Source organism: Drosophila simulans, unplaced genomic scaffold, assembly GCF_016746395.2.
Source record: "Drosophila simulans strain w501 unplaced genomic scaffold, Prin_Dsim_3.1 Segkk87_quiver_pilon, whole genome shotgun sequence".
NCBI lineage: Eukaryota > Metazoa > Arthropoda > Insecta > Diptera > Drosophilidae > Drosophila > Drosophila simulans.
The window spans coordinates 1,556,865-1,581,772 of NW_025416883.1; the positions used below are offsets into that span (position 1 = coordinate 1,556,865).

At 40.2% G+C, this 24,908-nt stretch overlaps 1 protein-coding gene across 1 annotated transcript in view; it reads right to left on the reverse strand.

Annotated features, from left to right (window-relative positions):
- The window catches only part of LOC27206887 (kinesin-like protein KIN-14I), a 145,580-nt gene that overhangs the window by 21,947 nt on the left and 98,725 nt on the right, over positions 1–24,908 (reverse strand). Inside the window, exon 2 of the mRNA XM_039298330.2 lies at positions 16,468–16,863. Coding sequence (XP_039154264.1) covers positions 16,468–16,863 — 396 coding nt within the window. The remainder of the gene's footprint in view (positions 1–16,467; positions 16,864–24,908) is intronic.

A 24,908-nucleotide genomic window follows, 5' to 3' on the forward strand; every position in this document is an offset into this window, starting at 1 on the left:
AACTGTGAAAAAGTTGGCCGCTCTATTGTCTGGAAAACAGCTTAAACAAAGCATTCCGATACCAAAAATGTCGCGAAAACTAGAGCACCTAAAAACGAAATCGAAAGATTTTGTCCAAATCGAATTCGAAAAAAAATTACGATTTCCGGAGCATGCTTGATTATTCCAGTCCTCTAGAAGAGCAAATTAACGTGCCTACTTTGAGGCCGAAAACGATGACAAATAGGTCCACGACTAGCTACTTTACAATTCGATCGATCACGTAATACGCCGCTGTCTATGTCTGCATCTAATTGTGGTAGGCACACATATCGGGTACCTACTGTACCCATATGTCAACATCCGTTTAACTTACAAACACATTTGTGGTAGGATGGATACTCAAAAGGCCCACTCTACCATGCAGTAGCATAGTTTTCGATAGATATAAGAATTATATTGTCATCTCGGTCCTACTTAGAAGCTAGCACTAAGCAATAAGAATGTATACCTAGCTCACTAACACACATACTCACGGATCATAAAAAAAAATAAGACGCGGCATTTAAACAGAAAGGTCGTAATAAAGGAAGTTTAATCAAAGCATCACGACTGTAGCACCGTTTACAAATAGCAATCCTCCCACTCCAGCGCAGGCTATGCCGGCAGCGCTGCTCCTATAGTTAGGCTAAGAACCATTTATACTGTAGATCTTAAGATGACTTACAAAAGATACTTCGATTGGAGCCGACCTTGCCTGCAACAATCTCTCTCTAAATAAAAATATATAATACATGAATTCCAGTGTTGTGATTTATAAAACCTAATCTATTGGGACCGTGTTCTATATGCAACCCTTAGTTCATTTAGTGTAAGATGTGTGGTAATTGATTTATTTTTAATTTCATTTCAATAAATCTTAAAATATATGCAATAACTTTCTTTAATTTTCGAATACAGAAGTATTTCCTTAATAGTGATAGTATTAAATTGTTTGGGGATTCTGTTAATGTAGTATTGACAATGATATCATCTAATTCAACCTCTTTTGGTCAGTATTCTTTCAGTTTGGCGAACCATTGAGGTTCCATCCCCCAAATTCTACTGTCTAGTAATTTTTCTGGTTTTACACCCCTAGATGCTATGTCTGCAGGGTTGTCTTCTGTCCTAACACGTCAGTTCGCCGTCGAATAAATTTGTCTTTATTATTCCCATTTTTAATCCATGCAAGTGTGATTGTTAAATCACTCAGCTATATACCTTCGTTTCACCTACAATTGCTGTCCTGACTCTATCTAATCATTTTGAGATGAGATGTGCAGTTCTAGTTCAAGGATAGTTTTTCTATTTTTCTTCGGATTAACCTTGCTTTTCCTAGCTATAATCATCGAAGAAGATTCCACATTAGGATTTACAACGGCGAAGTGATTCCATTAATTTTTGTACCGGCATTTTATCTTGGGACTTAACCCACTTTCTAAAGATGTTAAGTTTTCTTTGAAAGCATTCCATGCTTTGGCATTTGGATCTGAAAAGTTTTGATCCCATTTTTGATTGTCCAGCCACAGTTTTTGCATAAATAATTATTCCATTATTGTTACTGGAGACAACCAGCCTAAAGGGTCATAAATTTTCGCAAGTGAGGATAATACTATTCGCTTATTTACAATTGTACAGGGATCACACTATAATAATATCCACTCTACTTGGTTTATTAAAGTGAGGGTCCGCCAATGTATATTTCATCCACTTTGATTTGTTAACATCTAATGTTTTAATTGGTAAGCCCCTCATTAGTTTTGCAAGAATGATAACATAAATATTCAGAGGATTTTGTAGTAGTAGTAGTAGTAGTAGTATAAGCCCCAAGAAATAAAAGCTCTGTGCGTGCAAAAGAAACTTAAAAGTAGTGGTACAAAAATCAAATTGATTAAAAGACTTGAAAATATTAAATTTGAGTGGTGCGCGTATGAAAAAAATAAAACAGCAAACCAGTAAAATGGAGAGAGATGAAAACAATGGCCAAGAACGAAGTAGCGAAAACGAGACAGCAAGAGGCAGCGACAACGACGGCGAACCGTTGACGGCGACGTTTGCACATACATACAAAGGACTGCAAAAAACAGAAGGTTCGCGGAAAGTAACGGGATCTTGCGATATGAATGAGAAAAGGTGGGGTGGGCTACGTTCCTAAGCCCAAGTTACCAGAAGACCGAAAAGCAGGAGATTATCAGAAGGCACGAGGTAATGCAGAGTGCTACAATTGCCACAGTCGAGGCCACCTGGCCAGAGAGTGCCGCAAGCCTAAGAGACAAGATGGGGCCTGTTACGCATGTGGCTTGCAAGGACATGGCTAAGGAGTGCAACCAATACAAGAAGTCGAAGGGCGGAGACAACGATTATGTAAGATATATTGAATTAACATTTTGTACACAGAATAATATGCTGAACCCCATTTTCATAGAATGTCTCATAGATTCTGGCAGCCCGATAAGTATTGTTAAAAAACTTTTTATACCAAGTCAAATAAAAATGGAAAAGACTACCTTTTTAAGTTACGTTGGATAAAATTTAAGTAAATTACAAATTTGTGGAAGCGTAAAATGTTCAGTTAAGCTCTCAAATAAAGATACTCCAATGTTACTATATGTCGTGGATGATGAATCTATGGGATATGCTTTGTTATTAGGAAGGGATTTTTTAGCAAGAGTAAAGGCCGAAATTGTAATTGAAAATGAACATAAAAAAATATCTGAAATTAAAAAAGATTGATAGTTGAAGAAAATCAAAATAAAAATATAAACAAAAGAAATCAAAGTACAGAAAATCAAAGTAAATATATAAGAAAAGAAAATCAAAGTAAATATATAAGAAAAGAAAAGAAAAGTAAAGCAAATCAAAGTAAATATCAAAGTGAGGAAAATCAAAATAAAAATAAAGAATTTAAAAGTCATTATGAGACAAACACAGACGAACAAAATAATTTTAAAAAACAACTATTAATAATTGTTCAAACTATAAACTTGTGCGTCAGTCACCGACTATCTCACTTCGAGTGCGGACGTCTGTGTCTTTCCAATTGTGTGCGCTTTGCTTATCGCGTAATTACCATCGCCGTTACTTTGATATTTATCATCTTATCTTCTTGATCTTCTTATCAACGCGTACGTGCAAATCAAAAAACATTCAATATCCATAAATTTATTAACCATGGCGCCCGGGCCACTCCATTTGGGGGATAATCGCTTTGCCAGTCTCAGCGTTAGCCCCAAAGCTAAGAAAAAAAGACCCTTTCAGAAATTACAAGTTGATTTCCCAGACCTCCCTGAAACGCAGTGCAAAAATCCGAGATATTTAGTGGTCTTATCAAAAAACTCTCCGAAAACCATATCCGACTATAACTGCTTTGCCGTCCATAGAGCCATTAAGTATATCAGCAAAGACATCACATCCATCTCTAATCTTCGCGATGGTAACCTTCTCTTGCTGGTTAACTCCAGGGAAGTAAGTGACAAATTTATCAAAGTGACCTCTTTACCTGGCTTATGCGATATCGAGCGCAAGCTCCTCAACACTCTTAACTTTGTCAAAGGCACCATTTACGCTCCCTTTCTTATTAACATTCCAGAAAACGAAATTGTTGAGGAACTAAAATCTCAAAATGTACACAGAGTATTTAAATTCACCAAAATGATCGACGGCACCCCCAAACCTTTTGGAAAAATTCTCGTAACGTTTGACCGTTTCACTCTTCCCAGTAAACTAACGGTTTCCTGGCACACAGTTAAGGTGTCAGAATATATACTTAACCCGATGAGATGTAAGTCTTGTCAATTATTGGGCCATCAAAGCACTACAAGATCCCACCCGCCTGTGTATCATGCAATCTCACCCCCCACCATCTCGTGCCATGCACTCGCATTTTCTGTGCAAACTGCACCATCGAACACCCAGCCTCTTCACCCGAATGCCCACAATATCAAACACAAAAACAACTGCTTCACATCAAAACAAGCAAAAAATGGAGTTTCCATGAAGCGCGCCGTATACTAAAACAACAACAAAACACAACAAATAACCCCACGCTTACCTACTCGATGCTCGCAAACCAAAGCACAGCATCCGTTATGCTTGTCAAAAAATCCCGAAACCCAGACACGATTACAAACACTGACTTGCCCACCAGCTCAACAAAAGTACCATCTCCACTCTCACCAACGTATCCCACTTCTCGGACCAACTCTTTGAATCTCGAAGAGAATCTTACTTCCTCCCCTAGCTCCTCTGCCAAAACTGATTTCTCTTACTTAAGAACAACAAGTAAACTGAAAACATGCATTGAACGATCTCGCTCCCTCAGGGCGGAAGCAAATGCTCTATTAGGACAAACCTACGATGACGACGACGAAAAATAAACACAACAGAATCAGATAACACTATGGACGATCCCGACTCCTAGTCCTGATCCTCAAACCCTTACTTTCATATACATACACCACAAATTAATAATAGTCCAACAAAAAAAAAAAAACCTTAATTTTAATCATGACAATTACTATATTACAACATCTACGGCATTTTTAATAATTACAACGAACTGACACTACTTATAAAAGACCACGCACCCGATATTGTATTTTTGCAGCAAACCAACTTTCCATGCAATTCTACAAATTTTATTTGCCCCAAAGAATATAGTGGTTATTTCCACAATTTTTCTAATAACCCCTCAGCCAAAAAAGGCATTGGTGTTCTTATTAAAAGGAATGTCCCGCATACATACCGTAACATTAACTCCAGCATACTCTGCTCCGCATTGCAGCCTTAATTTGAACAGGTCATTAATATTGTTAATGCGTGCATCCCACCAAGTCAAATCTTTTCAACCTCGTACATATAAGAGATTCTACAAAATCTTAATGGATCCACAATACTCCTGGATGACCCAAACTCATGGAAGGACTATGGGGTTCGCCGCGCACAAATACAAGGGGTAAAAAATTGAAAGCGTAATTCTTGAAAACAGCCTAATTGTTCTTAACGACGGTTCCCCGACTCACCTTTCAACTCGCAACACTTTCACTTACATCGATATCTCACTGATATCTCCACAGATAGCCCATTTGTGCAGCTGGTCTATATCAGATAATCTCAATGGAAGTGACCATAACCTTCCAAATAAACAAACCTACCCGTCCCGATTATACTTTACCCCTGCCTAAATACAAGACAGACTGGAAACGCTTTAATGAAAGTGGCGAAAAAGCAGCAGCATATTGGACTGACGGTTGCCTATATCAGCAAGTCGCACAAATGACGAAAGTTATACGAGCAGCTGTAAACTGCAGCATTCCCCAAACGAAAGGAATGATCCACAAAGCCAAAGTGCCATGGTGGAACGCTAACCCTCAACAGCTTAGGGACCAAATGCAATGCTTGTTCTCGTCCTACAAAGCCAATATGAATGACACAAACCTTATCAGATAAAAAAAAGCAAACGGCCTTTTCAAAAAAACCGTACTTTCGGCCAAACGTTACTCCCTTGAAAAATGTACTTCCAAAATCTCCCCAGTATCTTCCACAAAAAAAGTATGGTCCGATATAAAACGCCTAGCCGGCATCCCTTCCACACCGTTCAAATATATCAAATCCAACTCAGGTACGCTAACTGGATCATTTAATATCGCCGAAGAGTTTGCCTTATATTGGTCTAAATACTATTCTGACCAAAATTTTTCAGCAGAATATAATCGGTATCTTTTAGAGCCCTATGCCTGCCTTTGAAGTGCGCAGGCTATGGCAGCCTCCATATTTGCAATTTATTCCGCCTGTATTTCTGTTGCCCTACTGTTTGACGATATTTCAATTCTATTTATTTCTGGCACTTTTCTGTGTAAAAGTTCTAGGACTTCTTCGTCTGTTCCCAGTATCCCTATACATGAGACAGTTCTTTATGTAAAAAATGCAGGTGTTATAGAACTAAATCAAGAGTTTGTAGAATATTAATTATAAGTATTTGTTGTATTTCCTAGCGAGAGTTAAATATCAAATTAATTTATGGTTTGCTAAAATTTCAACTCCACAACTTGCTGGATATCATTTAATTGGTGTATTTTTATTTTTTATTTTGGATTTTCTAGCACATGAGAATGTATTTATTAAGTTTTAAGCTCACGATTTGTTAAATATTTTTTATTTATTGGCGAACTTTTGGACAAAAAGCCTACTCACATGCTAATAAATTAATTTTATTGTCGAGGTGTTTTGCCGACGGCTTCCTTTCGCCACCAGTACTGCTGCTGTCGTCGCTGCCGATGTCTCTTCTGCCTCTCTATTCGGTTAAGAATTTTCCGCTTTGTGAAAGTTGGGACTTGAGTTTTTTCCTTTCGGGTGGTTTTTTGATTCGATCTGTCCAATTTATGGAATTTTTAATTTTGGTGATTTTAATTTTTTCACGTTTTTTCTTTTCACTTCGGGTGATTGTTTTTTGTTCGCGAATTCCGTCTCGCTCTCGCTCTATTTATTTACCCCTCTCCCGTTAGAGCGAGGGTCACAATATTCGGATATATATAATTACAAGGCGTAAGCCTCGGAGTATGATTAAATACTAACTTAAGGATTCGGTCCCGGTTCAACTCCAGGCCTCTGGTCCGCAGCAGAACTGCTGGCAGAAGGCCAGGTCAGCACTTCTGCGTCAGGCCGATCACTCGCTCCGCGAGTGCTCCGTGCGGGCTCCGGGCAATTGCACCTGAAGTACGCGATCAGCAGTTTGTTTAGTGCGCGTGCAGACCACCGGATATGGCCTGCAATTCAGCAGTTTCACTCCGTGAGAACTGCTTGTGTTAACTTATACAAGAAAAAAATCGGTATCTTTCAGAGCCCTATGCCATCGACTCACTTTCCCCATCGGCTACATCCTTAGATTCCAAGTTCACATTGCTTGAAATAGAAAATTCAGTAGCAAAAGCAAAAGGGAAAAGCCCTGGGGCCGACAGAGTATCATACACTATGCTCAAAAACCTATCACCGCACCTAAAAACCAAACTTTTGGACATCTTTAATCAAATATTAAACACTGGAAAATACCCACATACATGGAGATCGGCTACCGTTATCCCTATCTCAAAACCAAACAAACCTCCTTTCGATATTAACAGCTACCGTCCAATTTCTCTGTTATCCTGTCTGGGAAAAACACTAGAAAAAATAATAGCACAGAGACTTATCTGGTTCATTAAACGCCACAACCTAATTTCCCATAATCAAGTTGCCTTCAAAAGAAATCATAGCACGATGGACGCGTTATTGCGTATCCAACACTTCGCGTCAAACGCTTTTTCGACCAAAAATCACGTCTCTATCTTGGCGACGGATTTTGAATGAGCCTTCGATCGCGTGGGGATTCACGCCGTACTTTGCAGACTAGAGCGCTGGGGCATTGGTCCAAGGCTTTATAACCTAATTAAAGCCTTCATGACTTCATGTCACATCGAACTCCCACATTTTACACAATGGAATCCCGCAGGGTTCGCCGGTGGTTTTATTTATGATAGCTATCGAAGATATAAATGACATTGTAACTCGGCATAAAGATATTTACATCTCACTATACTCAGACGACGCAATAATCTTTACAAAAATAAGAAATATTAGCAAAGAGAAAAATTCTTAGAAATATTGCAAGAAATTAACTTGTGGGGAGCAACCTCTGGGGCCTCTCTTGCCATTGAAAAATGCCAAATTTTACATATCTGTCGGAAACAACGTTGCAACCTTTCCGACATTGTCTTTAACAGCCGCACAATAAAAGATGTAAACTTCTTAAAAATCTTGGGGATAACCTTCGACTCCAAACTACTTTTAAAACAGCACTGGGGGAAAACAACAGAATTTCTCGAAGGACTAAAATGTTCACACTTTAAACTTGTGCGTACACTTAAATAAAAAAATGTTTGTATCCATCTCATATAAAGTATGGTTGTGATTGTGTTATGCTCGGCACCCCAAATGGATATATGTGCTATCAGGTCAGTGGCGCACTCAGGACGCTGTTAAAGGCGGTTATTTGCCCACAGATAAATATAATAACCATATAACATTTTGAAATTTCATATTTAAATAAATAATATTGCCAAAAAGATGGAAGTGCAAACGATAAGGTTGCCTATAAAATCCATAAATTGGGCCCCAAAAGGCATGAGTAAAAGACATAACTCAAAAATGTGTCTTATCATTTAAACATTGTATAACTTAACATAAGTTACTCCTCTCACACTCCTCACAGTAGATCACTTAACGCGAAGCCGAACGGTTGTGTGTCAAGTGAGCAGCTAAAGTGATATTAATACGGTTAAGGGTCAGTGAACGGCTAATAATATAAAATAAATATTTGATCCGAAAGCGACAGAGACGCTTTATGCGATGCAAGATCGCTCAAATTAATATTGTAATTCTTTGTCTTCAAAATTTAAAAAAAAACAGTACTTAAATAATTAAATAATAAAAATATGGGCCAGAACGACACTAGCGCTCAGCGTCAGGGCGAGCAAGACGAACGCCGGCTCTCAATTCAACGTAACCACGCGTAGGTTATGTCTTGGAGAATAAATGCTTATAACGCGGAACTCCCACGCGAATTGCTCTGCTCGAGGGGGTTTTAAGGGGGGAATGGCAGCTGTCGGCGCCGGGTTAGTGACTCCTCCCCCCCTAGAATGGAGCGAAGGCCATAACGATGTAATGGTCGGAGCGACAATAGGCAGCTAACACTCTGTAGGCAGGTGGACGATGTGTGTGTTGCGCCGAACCTGGGTGTTACCTCATTCCTTCTGTTTTCTTTCCTTAAAACAATATTATTATGTTCTACTGGAAGCGGGTCTTCCCTATTTTAATTTAATTTTTCTGTTCTTGTTTGTCAAGGTAGTCGTGTTCGGTGTTAAAATCAATGTCTATGTTAAATGTGTGGGTTCTGCTGGTGAATATTTCATAGGGGGTTTGCTTGGTTGCGCAATGGATGGCATTATTATAGGTGATAAGTGTTTCGAACAGTAATTCATCGTGTTCGATTGGTAGTTTTGGGTCTTTTCGAGTGTTTGAAATTATTCTGTAGATTTCTGTATGGGTCCAATGTAAGCGATCCACGGGTTAATTGCTTGAAGATTGTTGACACGATGTTTCGTGTAGGAAAATTTTAAATTGTGAGCAAAATGTTTTGAACAAATTGCTAGAGAATTCGGCACCTTGGTCATACACTATTTGTCATGGAATCCCGAATAAACTTATGAAGTGTTTTAATGATTTTACTACGTTTAGGGAGGCACGGTTTTCGATAGGGTATGCTGCAGCGAATTTAGAGAATTTGTCTATCAAAGTCAGATTATATGTTTTATTGATGCAGTAAATACTATAGAAGACTATATCATGGGGTTTTTGGGGTGTTGGGGGAATTAAGAATGAGACTTTCTGGGGTTGTCTGTCGTATTTAAGTCTTATACAAGATTCACATTGATTTATTAATTGTGAAATCTTGTTCTTCATGTGTGGAAAAATGTATTCGCGTTTTATGTGAAGAAAGGTCTAGTCGATGCTTCTGTGATAGTTATTGGTATGATAGTCCGAGATGATTATATCTTGTTCTTGTGTACTCGTAATTTCCTTAAGGGAGGACAGCAAATTAGTTTGAATCCTGGGTTGGTAGAGAAATATATGGCGTATGCTTGTTCTAGTACTTTAAGAGTGGTTTTGTCGGCGAGGACGGCGTATGTCTTATTAGTTTTCAATGTTTGTTTGAGTATGTTTGCGCAATCATTGAAGTCGAATAAGGGTTGGCAGTATTCTCTTTTAATTTTATGTTTAAAGGTTGTAAGTGTTGGTGCTCGATGTCTGGGGAGGCCTTTAGAATCAGATTTGGGTAGGTTAGGGGCAGGTCCGTTTTGTTGTGGTTCAAGTTAGCGTCTGCCCTGCTTAATGCGCCGGCTATGACATTTTGGGAGCCTTTTTTGTGAACTATCTCGAACTCATACTCTAGCAGTTGAAGCCGCCAACGGATGATTTTTGAGTTAGGCTCTTTGAAATTCATTAGCCAAATTAAGGGTTTGTGGTCCGTTACGATAGTAAACTTCCTGCCGAACAAATATGGTCTGAAATACTGTACGGCGCAAATGATCGGCAGCATTTCTTTTTCTATGGTCGAGTAGTATATCTCGGTGTCATTGAGGGTTCTACTGGCGAAGCAGACTGGTTTATCGTTTTGAAGTGTACCCTGAGACAAGACGGCTCCAAGGGCGAAGTTGCTTAAATCTGTTGTTAATATGGTATTTTTGGAGAGGTCTGGGTACTGAAGTATGGTGTCGTTTGAGAGTAGGGTTGTTGAAAATTCGAAAGCATTTAGGTATTCGTCGTCTTTTGTTACGGGTTTCTTAACCTTCAGTTGTTTTGTCAGTGGTTTAGTAAAACGGGAAAAGTCTTTTATTAATTTTCGATAATACCCTAGGAGGCCCAGGAAGGATTTAATAGTTTTCCTGATCTTGGGGCACGGGTAGTTTAGAATGGCTAAGATTTTGTTGGGGCTTGGTTTTATGCCTTGCTCCGTAATTATATGCCCTAGGAATTCTATCTCTTTGCGGAGGAAGTTAGAGTTGGATAATTGTACATTAAAATTGGCTTTTTCTAACTTGGTGAAGACTTGGTTAAGGTGTAAAATGTTTTCCTAAAGGGAGGGTGATAAGATGATGATGTCATCTAAATAGACTAAGCAGATGGGCCCGACTAAATCGCCTAGGATATTATCCATCACCTTTGAAATGTTGCCGGAGCGTTCTTAAGACCGAAGGGCATACGCACGAACTCGTAATGTCTTCCTTCTACAGTGAAGGCTGTCTTGGCAATATCTTCAGATTTTGCTCACACCATAAACTTGTACGTTCACAAGTTCAATTCGGGTGTTTGAATCTAACTGACTCGCTGCTGCGAGTGCTTCGCCTTTTATTCATTCTTACATAGGTTCTTATCATCTAATTATATAATGCAGCGCTTGTAAGACGCCGCAGTCTGGTTGGTAAATGCAGCTGAGTTTTATTCTCAAATCTATGTTTGAGGCCTCCCGCGTGGTCATATCTCTTGACACTCCGGCAATAGGCCGCTGCAATCGTACTTATCTGTAGTTGCCACTTATGCTGTCCAGTAACATAATTCGTAAACTGGGAAAGATAGACATTTCAGACGCTGTCGAAATGACTTTTTGAGGAGTAATTATTGTTGTATCCCCTAATATTGCTGTGCATCCTGCAAGTAGTTGTATAATGCCTTGATTGGGCAGTCTTATAACTTGATGCTATTCGTTGCATCTTATATTAGCTGTCGTATTCCGAAACAGTCTAAAAGCCAACAGATCCGCTTATCTCTTTGATGAACGAATTGCCTTGGAATTCCATCATGTCGCATGAGTTTGCCTTGCTTGGTTTCAATGGTGATATTTCGCAAGAGTGATCATCCGCGTTTTTCCATGCCCAATTATTTTCGCAAAGCCATGTTGTCGAATCCTCTTGTCTGCATTAGTTAATTTCCATTTCAGACATTAGGTGATATTCGTTTATGTCTGTACTGAACGCAAAAAATTTAGAATTCAATTTCGGAATAAGCTGTGTTCCGTTTGTCCACAGTGGTATTGGGATTACTTCAAAGAGATCCGTTTCCTGATTGTTGTATATTGGCAATTTTGCTTTAATGAATAGGTAATGTCCTATTGTCCTTCAACATAGCTAAACATAGGCAAACTCCACCCTGACGCCTCCGACGGAAACGCCTCAGAGGCAGAAGGTGGAGAAGAGCAGGCCACTGGCTGCTCCCTTCGATGGCCCAAGTACCTCAAGGGCTGCAAAGGCAACTTAGGTACGCAAGCCATCATATGCGGCCGTAACTGGGGCCATTAAAGTCGTACCAGAGGGGTACCCCAAGGTCGTCCTCAGCAGTGAGAACTTCTCACAGCTCGAGGACGCACTACTGGAGGAGATAGTCCTCTCCGGTTGGGATTCTCCAATTAAGTTTGGAGGAATCCACTTCAGGGTGGATTCAAAGTGGATCATGGAATTGATAAGGAAACAAAATGACTTGGACACTGAGAACTGGCGTCTCATATCAAGAAAGAATGAGGGTGGTGGCTCGCTCCTCAGCCTTGGCATTTATGACAACTCATGCGCCAAGATTATCTCTAGTGACCACAAGCTGAGCTTCAGGTTTGGAGAAATCTCAGTTTGTGGTTTAAAGAATGCCAAAGCGTTCAAAGCCTGCACGAGACAGGTCTACCAGTCTCCGCGGAGAAGGAGAAGCCCAATAAGCTCTCCGAAGCCAGCGAGGATCTGGCGGATTATGAGGATCTTGATGCGACCATCATCGAGATGGGGGATCAGACCCCGTTATCCTCTCTGGAGCTAGGCATGGAACTAGACCTGCTGAGTAAGGAAGAATCGATACCGGCGGATGGTGATCTGGGTACCTCCAAATAAGCAACGCCGACGATGGAGCCGATCACTTAATGGTCGGGAGTACAGGGATAGCTCAAGTGAACATCCATCGCGCCAAGGCGGCCTCGGCTGTGCTGGCAAGGATGTTCACCAAACAACATATTGGGCTAGCCCTGGTACAGGAACCCTGGTATAACCAATAAAAGGACTGTACGTAAAAACACCAAGGTAATTCGGAATAAACGGGCTTCTAGCCCTAGAGCCTGTATCCTGGCATGTAGAAGTATTAATTATTATATACTTACGGAATTTCTCACGTGGGACTGTGTACCGATCGTGGGAGAAGATGTGGGAGCAGCTAAGAAGACTGTGGTGGCATCGGTATACTTTGCCGGAGACGAGGCGTACCCACCGCCCGAAATTACTGCACTGGCAGAATACTGCAAGAGGACACACTCACCCATCATCATCGGATGTGATGCAAATGGACATCACGTGATATGGGGCAGCAGCGACGTGAACCAAAGAGGTGAGTCACTCTTAGAATTTATCTTGAATAACAATCTAGAAATCCTAAATGTCGGCAATGTTCCGACATTTGTTACCAGGGTAACAGGTTCTGAGGTTCTGGACATTACACTTTCCAGCAGATCAGTGGCTTCGCATATAAGCGACTGGCACGAATCTCCTGAGGAGTCAATGTCAGATCACAGAATTATCAGTTTTAACATAGGGCTAAATCTTGAATGTAGCGAGCGTATGCGCAATCCCCGGAATACGAACTGGGAAGGGTTCAATGCCTCCTTACTGCGTAATCCAGCTTCTGGGGTAACCGGGAAACTCCGTACCACTCTAGAACTGGAGGCCGCCGCAGAAGATATTAACTCATGTCTTACTAACGCGTTTAGAGAAAACTGCTCCCTTGACCGAGCCAAGAGGGATAAAGATGCTCCATGGTGGAACGAGCAATTGGAGAAGTTACGGAAAGCGACCAGGCGTCTCTTTAACAAAGCAAAAAGAGAAAGGAACTGGGATGCCTACCGGAATAAACTGACCATGTATAACCATGAGATCAGGAAAGACAAACGAAGGAATTATAGAACCTTCTGTGAGGCAAAAGTAAACTCATGGGAAGGCGCAAGACTTCACAGAGTAATCTCCAAAGTAGTGCCAGAATCAAATCAGGGACTACGAACGAAGGATAACTCCTATACTATAGGAGGTAATACAAACTGTAACGGCAAAAAGTAGACCGTGTTCTACTGATTGGGCCAAAGCAAAATCAATAGTAACAACGGAGAGATTAAGATGGGCAATTGGTACATTCTAGCCCTACAAATCTCCTGGTCCAGATGGCATTCAGCCAATCCTGCTACACCGAGCGCTAAATTAGCTCGCAGTGCCGATCAGGAAAATACTGATCAGCAGTCTAGCTTTAGGACACATACCTACTTCCTGGAGTATAGCAATGTGGTCTTCATTCCAAAAGCTGGAAAGAAAGACATCACTGATCCGAAGTCGTTCAGACCCATCAGCTTGACATCGTTTTTGCTAAAAACGTTGGAAAAGCTAGTGGATGTCAGCATTAGAAGCACTCTGCTTGTAGAGCATCCGCTCCAACGGATGCAGCATGCCTATAGGGTGGGCAGATCAACTGATACTGCCCTATATCACCTGAAAAGCCCTCTTGAGGATTTACTTACTCATAAGGAAGTGGCGTTATGTGCCTTCTTAGACATACAGGGTGCATTCGACAATACATCTCATGAGGCTGTCAACGCATCCCTGGCAAGAAGAGAACTAGATGCAACAACCAGCAGATGGATCAAATCACTACTGGCATCTAGGCAAGCCATGGTCACTATAGGAGGACAGTCGTCCACAGTATCTACCACAAGGGGTTGCCCCCAAGGGGGTGTTTACTCGCCTCTCTTGTGGAGCTTGCATGTAGACGAGTTGCTGGACAGACTGACCCGCAGAGGTATACTTTGCCAGGGCTATGCTGACGATATTGTCATTATAGCCAGAGGTAAATATGAGGAAACACTCTGCGATATCATTCAACTGGGCCTCAACATGACCAGCGAATGGTGCAAGGAAGTAGGCCTGAGCCTAAATCCTAGCAAAACTGTTATTGTTCCTTTCACAAATAGGTACAAGCTACAGAGAATGAAGGCAGTAACCCTGTCAGAATGTCGCATAGAGGCCAGCAAAGAAGTTAAGTATCTTGGGATAACCCTCGACCCCAAACTTAGCTACAAAACTCATGTCGATAACAAAATTGATAAGTGCACCAGAGCACTTTTCACGTGTAGAATGTAGATGGCTATACCTAATGGTAGTCAGACCCATACTAACCTATGGAGTAATAGCCTGGTGTAATAGAGCAAGCCTTAGCACCACTAAGGTGAAACTAAGCTGCACAGAATGGCCTGCATATGCATGACAGGAGCAATACGTACCTGTCCCACTGCAGCCCTAGAAGTACTAATGGAGGTAACGCCGCTTTATATCGTCATTGAAATGAAACGGAAAGCCACCCTAATAAGAATTGAGGGAGCAGGAAATGGCTGCAACCTCACAAGAAAGGATGCTGAAAGCCTAAAAAGGGATATCCCTTTGCTGATGCAACCAAGGGATGATATGCCAGCTGAGCAAAGGTTCGCTCAGAACTTCAGCACTCATCTCAGTAATAAAAACAGTTGGACAACCCTGGGGAAAGTACACCTTATGAAACCACAAACAATAAAGTGGTATACAGACTGATCCCTCACCGACGAGTGAAGTGGGCTGGGGGTTGTAGGCACCAGGTTGAAATACCACGAATCAATGGGCAGATACACCAGCATTTTTCAAGCTGAAGTCTGTGCTATTGGACGCTGTGCGGAGTTTAATCTGCAAAGGAACTATCGTGGCAAGGACATTGCTATACTGTCTGATAGTCAAGCAGCCATAAAGGCGCTCAGCAAAGCTAAGATAACATCTAAGCTAGTAAATAAAGTGAGGACAGCATTAGACAAACTAGGAGCTGTCACCAAACTCACAATAAGGTGGGTCCCGGGACACAACAACATCCCGGGAAATGAGCTAGCCGACAACCTAGCCAGGAAAGGGGCAGAACCATTCTGCGGTGTTGGTCACCACAGAGTACTGGGCTTACTTAAGTCAATAGAGGAAGAAAAACGTCTGTCCTTCTGGGAACACATACCAGGACTTAGGCAGTCTAAGATTCTCCTCCGTGAATATAACCATAAAAAATTATAGACCTTAATGACACACGGGAAAAACACCGTGCGCATTTTAAATGGCCTTCTTACGGGGCACTTCGCAGTCATTTTTATAAGATTGGCATTGCAGACAGCGCTTTCCATCAGGAGGAACAGACTCCTGGGCATGTATGTAGTCCCACGGGAAATAATTGCAGCAGACAACAATTGCAGAATGCAGTTTTAGGAACTGATTCCTCGTCCATTTCTATTTGGTGAAATCCTTTTGCCAGATCGATTGTTGTAAAATATTGGCGTTTACCCAGTTTGCCAAGAACTTTGTCCATATTTGGAATTGGATATCTGTCAGGTATGGTTATTTCATTTAGCTTTCTATAATCAATTACTACCCTGTACTTATTTATGCCAGAAGCATCCGGTTTTTTTGGTACGACCCAAGTAGGACTATTGTATGTGGAATTACTTTCCCTAATTAATCCCTGATTTAGCATTTCCTGTACTTGGTCTTCTACTTCAATTTCGTGTGTTTGAACAAGTGGGTATTGTTTCGAATAAATTGGGGAGTTATGTGTTGTATTTAGTACGTGTTTAATGGTATTTGTAAATGCTAATTTGTCTCCTTCCTTATATTCAAGATGACAAGGGGATGCCCAATGTCTGCGATATATATATATAATAATAATATTTGGGTATTACCTGCACCTTTAAACAATGAAAAATTGAAAATGTTCATGATTTTCGGTGACGCACGACTGAAGAAAACAACTATTATTGCACTATGGTACCACGCATATATTACTTACCTTTACAACGCTGTAAACTGCTTGTGAATATAACATGCTAACTTCGACAGGATCTTGTGATAGTTCATGAGTTGATTTAAAAAGCCTTTTCTTAAAAACAAATCGATTTTCACCTGACGAAGACCCATTTGTTGTTTTTTTTGTGCTTGCATATGTAGCTTGTTTCATTTCCCATGATGATATTATATCATACAAATAGTCATAACTTTTAATGTGTTCTTCACCGTCTGGCCGATTCTGATAGATAGCCCACCCATCAGTAGTAGTTAAGTTGAGTTTTTCAGCCAGCTTCTGTACAGCGTCACCAGCCGTATCTGTCGGGTGTACATCAATTGCTTTGGTGCGTGCGTCTAAGAAAAAAAATCTGCACACTATTGTTCCAAGGCGGCGCATAGCCTAAAAAATAAAATAACATAGAATATAATATAATATAATATAATGCATGCATAGTCTTTCTTATGCAAAACAACCAAACATATAATTATTATGTATTTCATCTTATTATACCCGTTACTCGTAGAGTAAAAGGGTATACTAGATTCGTTGAAAAGCTTGTAACCATATAAAGTGTAATAACTCAACAGTTTTGTATTATATGAGAAGTCTTTTATTGAATACTTAATCACTTGATTTCTAACACAACTTTGATTTATCTATCTGCTGCCTTTGCCAACTCTCAGAAGACTAGTGCTCTCAGGTTCTATCTCAGAGAGTGAAGGTTTGCCTATTTCAGTGTTCGCTCTCCAGTCCCTCTCGCACCGGTTACCACATGTACGATCTAGCCATGTACGTCTGTCCGTCTGTCCGTCTGTTTGAATGTCGGTCTGTCCGCATGAACGTCTTGCTCTCAGGAACTATAAAAGCTAGAAGGTTGCGATTAAGCATACAGATTCTAGAGACATAAACGTTGACCTATGTTGCCACGCCTACTCTAAAGAACACAATACTGATCAAGCAATATTAAACTGGACTGGCATTTAGCTTCTGAGTCTTTCTTTAAATAATGATATCATTTATTCGCGTTTTGCGCTTTAATTGTATTGATTTTGATATTTGCGTTGATATTGGATTTCGTCGTCATTAATAATATTATGATTTCTATTGATATTTACTTTCATTAACATTCTTTTTAAAATTGTATTGAAACTGAACTGTATTGTTTCTTTTATTAATTTCTCCAAAGTGATTATTATCGACTTGTCTTATTCCCAGATTATTTAAAAGTGATTCTTAGTTATACCCGTTACTCGTAGGCTAAAAGGGTATACTTTATACGTTGAAATATATGTAACAGGTAAAAGGAAGCATTTCCGACCATACAATATGTATATATTCTTGATCAGGATCAATAGTCGAGTCGATCTAGCCATGTACGTCTGTCCGTATGTCCGTATGAACGTCGAGATCTCAGGATCTATAAAAGCTAGAAGGTTGAGAATCAGCATACAGATTCTAGAGACATAGACGAAGCTAAGTTTGTTGCCACGTCCTCTCTAACGCCCTGAAACCGCACAAAACTGTCACGCACAAACTTTTGAAAATTTTTTGGATATATTTTCACATTTTTATTAGACATGTTTATTTCCATCTATTTTCAAAAAAACTTTTTGCTTAACCGCCCAAAACTCCCACGTCCATACTTTTTCCCAAGTTTTTGATATTTTTTCATAATTTTATTATTTATTTTTTTCTCACTCCCACTCTGTCGCCTTAAAGCCGCCAAGCCGGTCACGCCCACATATCCCAGAAATGTCTTTTTTTTAACTTTGCTTTTATTTATTAAATCTTCTTGAATAAGAACTAACAATAACTTTAAAAATCTTAACTAACACAAATTTTTACTATACGGTTGTTTTCTTTTCTAACTGTTTTGAGATTAAACGTCCCTAACAATTTCTTCGCTGGGTTGGTAGGTCCTTTCGTCTGAGACGGGAACGACTGCTGAGCTGGGTTAGATTTCTCGCTTGATTGTTGGGGTGTGAGGAAAACTTGGTATCATATTTTGTCATAAGTTATGTGATTGCATGGATGACTGGTGGAATATTTAAGTCTCTTTGGATGTTTTCGTTCCGAACGTACCACGGTGCCCCAGTGATGGTTCTCAGAATTATTGATTGTGCTCGCTGTATGATGTCAATATTGCTGTTGCTGGCATTGCCCCATAACTGTGCGCCATAGGTCCAGATGGGTTTCAATACAGAATTATAGAGTAAGAACTTGTGGTGCAGGCTAAGGGGAGATCCAGCGTTAAGGAGCCAGTGTAAGATGTTCGCTTCGAGTTTGAGATGGGTTTTTTTACCTTCAATGTGCCTGTGCCATGTGAGTCTTCTGTCAAGGTGTACTCCTAGGTACATTACCTCATCTGCTTTCGGGAGTGGTTGTTCAACAAAACTGGTGGGCAATCTTGTCTGTTTAGCGTAAATGTCACGTGCTTGCATTTTTTGTCGTTTACTTTTATTCGCCAGTCAGAGAGCCACTTCTCAATTGGCGGACTCTAGACTTAATTTCGTGGTCAGTGGAAGTGGCAGTGTTGTTGTTCATATAGGTTTGTGGTTGCTTTCGGGTAAAGCTGATTTAACTTTAAACATTTAAGACGGTAGCGCAAATGTACTAGTATCCTCGTTTGGCGTAAAAACATTTTGTAGGTGAGCGGCGTCGGATTACCCCACAGTAACCGTTCCTTTATTAGTTTGGCACTGTGTTGAGACGTGGAGATCTCCACACACTACACACACTGGGCGAAGTGTGCAATACGATCTCGTATGGCCGTATTCTGGGCAGTTCATACATTGTACAGGAGCGTTACGTTTATGCGGCTCTTCTACTGTAATCCTAAGTTGCTGGAGGAGCTGGAGTTTATAAATTGGATGAACCTCGTTTTCTTTAGATGCTTGTTTTCTGGTTCAAGCTCAATATTAAAGAGTGGTTGTGGCTGCTTTTTTCTGTAATTGATATTGTGTACGCTTTTCGTGCGAAATCCCTTTTCCTTTAGCTCTTCAGCTATCTCGTCGGGCTTTACATCAGGCTCTTTGCCCTTCAGTACTATTTGTAGACTCTTGCTACTTTTAATCTGGTAGGTGTAAAAGCACGTTTTTTTTGCAGTAAGATAGTTTCTGACTTTTCTGTAGTTTTCCTCCGTTTTCGTTTGAAGTTGGATTTTATTGATAGTACCTCCTACGACGGGTTTTATATAAAAGCTATCCTTTCCAATAAGGCCAATCAAAGAATTTACCAAACCGTTTGTGCTCTTCTCGCGGATGTTAATTTGGGGTACGCTTTATTTTCTTTGGTTCGTTATCGACGGATTTCAGTGGCACGCTGGTATTTGCCAGCACAGCGAATCTGTTGTTATTTGCGGGCGCTTCATTGTTGATCAAGGTAGTATTGTTGCGTATATTTTTCGGCTTGTTTTCTGTATCGGAATTTTTTTGTGTCGGAGATAGAAGTGCGCGAGAGCAAGAGCGCGCTCTTTCTTGATTTGTTGGTACAAGAAGGCTCATTGGGTCATGGGTTATTGGCCGCTCGTTGTCTGCATTTGCAGTTGTCGCGGAGACATAAAAAAGTACGCGTTTTTACGTTGAATTGAGAGCGATCTTGCATCGCATAAAGCGTCTCTTTCGCTTTCGGATTAAATATTTATTTTATATTATTAACCGTTCACTGAACGTTAACCGTATTGATATCACTTGAGTTGCTCACTTGACACACAATCGTTCGGCTTCGATGCGCTTTTATATTTACTAGTTACTAGAAGATATTCAGAGATTAATAATTAAATGGAGAACATCACGGTAAAGAATAACATGATTGATTATATCTACACAAGGTCGCTTGAGGGGGGAAACAGTTTGCAATAAAGGGGAAATTATGACTGATTTCCAGGAGGGCGGGTATAGAGCGTAAGAAACCACCATCCAAATCTTCTACTGCTAGCTAAGCTACTTTACTTTCCAACTGCATCTTTCCAACTGTCGATGGTCACATCGAAAGTAGGATAATATCCTTCTTCAGGTCTGTAATCGTCAGGTTGAGTAAGAGTACTCAGGACAGAAACACATGTTCAGGACACTCTGTTACAGGACATAGATCCAAAAATCGACCAAGAGAGTTTAGAATATAATTAACTTAATTAATATTCTGGGAGTTCAGAAGACGGCGGAATGTAAGAGCACGAGATAAAAACAAATCTACCGGAAAACGACGGTAAGTTACGTCAAAAACTAACTTCTCTGACGTGAGGGTAGACCTAACCAATTAGAACTACACCTCACTGTCTGGAGGGATACAAGTCCCCCATTGTGTACATTCCCGGAAAGACTTTGGAGTTAGGTATATCCGGCTTTAACCCAGTGCTTGCAAAAACAATTATATGGAATACGAAGGAAAGGCTGTCAGCATACAATTTATTTAGTTTGCTACACAAGCCTCTATCTAGCATTTGGACAGGAAATGGTAAGACTAGATGTTAGTTTTTTGAAGGGGAAGAAGATAAAGAGCCGGATGGTGCATTGGTCTGGTCACATTTGAATTGAATTTGAATTTGAATTTGAATCTGGTCACGTTGAATTGAGAGCGAGTTCTGCCTCATATTTTTATTATTTAATTATTTAAGTATTGTTTTTTTTTAAGATAAAGAATTACAATATATGTTTCAGCGAACTTGCATCCCGTTCACTGACCGTTTACCGTATTGCTATCACTTGAGTGGCTCACTTGACACACAACCTTTCGACTTTGCGTTTGAATGCGGAATCAAGAAAAGAAAAATTATGATATTTCGAGTTCGCATTCACACTAGCTGAGTAACAGGTATCTGATAGTCGGGGAACTCCACTATAGCATTCTCTCTTGTTTTTTAATATACCCAATATCTATTCATTTATTTTATTATTTATCCTTAAGTTGTTAGTATAGGATGGTTTAAATCATAGGCTTTTTAGAAATACCCCTAGCACACAGAGCTGAAGATTTAACAAATATTGTAGAAAATAATTGCCCTAGAACTATTTCTTATCCTAGCCAAATTCTTACAACCAGTTGCAGACATGAATTTCACCGAACTTGTTTCACAACCGAATCGGGGAAATAAAATCTGTCCTGTCTGCTCTAGCTCCCTGTCCTTACCATCTACCGAAAACTTTTCTGCGGACCTAAAAAGCCAACTCTCTGGATCAAAACCTAAAGATCCGCGAGCACCTTTGGGCGTAGTAACTTTGCCTAATGCCAGGCAAGAAGGACACCACCTCAAAACCATGGTGCCTAATCTAAATAACCAAGAAAAGCCTTTAGTTGCGTCTGAACCTCCGACAGATTTTCATACAGCAATGGCTGAAAGCATAAGGTCAGCTATTTTGGAAGCCATCACGGCTGCCTTTGCCCAGCAAACAAAATCTTTTGTAGACGCTTTGGGCCTACACAAATTATTCTTTTCACTTACGAATTGAATGTTATTGACTGAAAGTGCTTTTCGAACTGGATATATAGTGACGTATTAAGGTGGTCCAAACAGGCCACTTAAATTATTTCAAAGAAAACAGTAATGCACTTTAGTGATTTTCTAATAAAGAATTCTTTTGCAGCGGCACTCAGCCGTTCTTGTAAACATCCTAAAGCCTGACCTAAGCAGATTTGACTGCTCTCTTCGAACACTTCCTAATCTTAAGAACTCAAGAGCGAGGCTCTCCCGAAATACAAATATTGTTCAAATACTGAGGCTTCTCCTCAATCCAATTTGCATTTGATTTTTAGTCTTAAGCTGAGATCAAAATAATAAAGACGTAAAAACTATTTCTCCGACAATTTTTTATTTCTTAGCGTTGTCTTTAGTCAACTGACGGGACATGAGTTCGATTCAAAAATATAACAATTTTACTATATGTACATATATAGGCTTACACCGATCAAACAACCCTTTCCCGCTACCCCCCATCGTGCCAGCAGAAGTTCATGTGGCTACAACAATGTACGCGCTAAACCATAAAATCATCTTTGTTATTATGGATCCGATATAACGGTCGAGTCCACAGCAACGACAGAGCGATATTGGTAGTGGCTTAATGTCAGCGAATGGAATAGCATTGCCTGCCTCAGCGCTAACAGCGGGACTGGAGGGCTACGTCGACTTCTCTCTGGGCCCCACAGAAAAATGCAGTGCTAGCATTTTGAGAACAGCAACAATGTTGGTCTGGAAGCCTAAAATCGCTTTCTTCGACACGACTTTCTTCTGCTATGCCAACATCACTTTTTCGTAATGTGGTACCTTTACTAACGTATGAAAAACAAAAAAAGTAAAAAGATACCCAAAAAGGTCTATTACAGAATGCACATGTTAAAAACAAGAAAAAAATATAATTTAAAATAATAAAATAATAAAATAACGTATAGGAAAATTTAAAATTAAAAATACTGTTGCATTATATTATATTATTATATTAATAATAATACTAATTTAAATTTGATTCTGTGTGAATAACATGCTGTGGTGGGGATACCGCTCTTCACATATGAAAATAAAAGAAAACACAAGAGAAATGCTATAGTAGGCTTCCCCGACTATCATATACTCGTAACTCAACTAATGTTTCTGGGATATCGATAGATATTGGGGAATAAAATGAACAACAATGTAAAAATTGTTCCAAAGTGTGGTCGTGACCGGTTCGGCGGCTTTAGGGCGTTAGAGTGAGCGTGGCAAAAAGTTTTTTTAAACATCGATGGAAATTTAAGCGACAATTATGAAATAATATTAAAATATTGTTCAAAAGCGTGGGCGTGGCAGGTTGGGGCGTTAAATTGGCGTGCCAAAAACTTTTTGAAAAATATCCGAAAATGTGGGCGTGACAGTTTGGGACGGTTTATGGGCGTTCGAGTGGGCATAACACCATAGGTCAACAAACTTGCGCTGTGTCTATTTCTCGAGAATCTGTATGTTTAATCTCAACCATCTAGCTTTTATAGTTCCTGAGATCCAGACGTTCATAAGGACAGACGCACGTGGCCAGATCGACTCTGGTTTTGAGGGTTATGTTTCTTAAGTAAACGCTTCCTTCTGTCTGTAAATGTTGCTAGTATGTTGTTCAACGAATCTAGTATCTATGAATAACTAGTATTCTATGAATAACGGGTATACAATAGTGGGCATAACTAATTAGATAAGAAATATATTTGTCGAATTATGCTCGTCTCCCATTAGAGCGTAGCGCGTTTCGAACTATTCACAGGCGATCACTCAAGCATACTGCCCTGCTCGTCTTCTAACAGCCTATACAAACCCTCGAACCACACTCGGCGGCAACGTCGCGACGCATCGTCGTGCAACTAAACTGACTGTACTAAGCTGTGAATATTTCTATTAAAATATCCTTTCATAAGGATTGAATTTCCAAAACCGTTTCTAGAAAATTTTGCACGTCTTTTTTTATATATGACCAGAGGTTTTATATTATGTTGAGGTCTGTTGAGGTGGCCAATCCAATGTGCTTACGCTAATTTCTTTCAGAAACTGCGTAATCAGTTTGGTCTTATGATTGACAGAGGGCATTATCTTGATGGAGTTTGAAGGACTACCCCATCAATTTATCACCAGAGGGGAATGCATGATTATTAAGGACATCCAAATATTTTCTTTGATTCATGGTTCCATCAACGGGAACCGAATCTCCCAAGCCAGTGAAGGCTACGCATCCCCAAAACATAACAGACCCTTCTGAATGCCTTATTCTCTGACATACTGATGCTACCTTTTTCCGATATAGAGTCGGTAATCGAACAAAAAAATTTGTTTTTGGGCAGTGAAACTCAAAAGAGCTTTCATCGCTGCACAAAACATTGTTCCATAATGATGCAGGCTGATCAACATATTTTTTGGCAATGTCGAGGCGCCTTATCTTATTTCATCGTGTTATTAGTTGTATAACTCTGCTAACATATGTTTCAAAATCGGCTTTCTTAAAACGTTTGCTTTTTATTTGACTGTACTATGTGCGCGGCGGTCAGAGTAAAGCTTCGACGGAACTACCCATTGAAGACGTCAGAATTGCTGTATTGCGAGGACCTGTCAGTTCTAAGCTGGATTCACAAGATGGCGAGACTGAACGAATGCTTACATAACGCATGGCAGCGCAGATGGTATAACCCTGAGGAACACAGCCGACTCATCGGTTCCTCCCAGAAGTAAGATTCGTTTTCAGCGAGCGAGACTTCGGTTTTTCACTACACGCCGGATTCTTGCTGACAGGCAACGGATCGTTGAACGCATTCCTACATAATAGAGGTTTGAGCAAGACGCCCGTGTGTCTATGCGGTGCGGATTGTGAAGACTGGCAACGCGAGCTATGCGATTGCCCCCTATATGCGGATCTGCGAGACCTCAATGGGCTCGGAAAAAGACGCACAAATGGCGTTTGGGATGTCTCTCTAGTAACACGGGCGCGAGAGGCAAT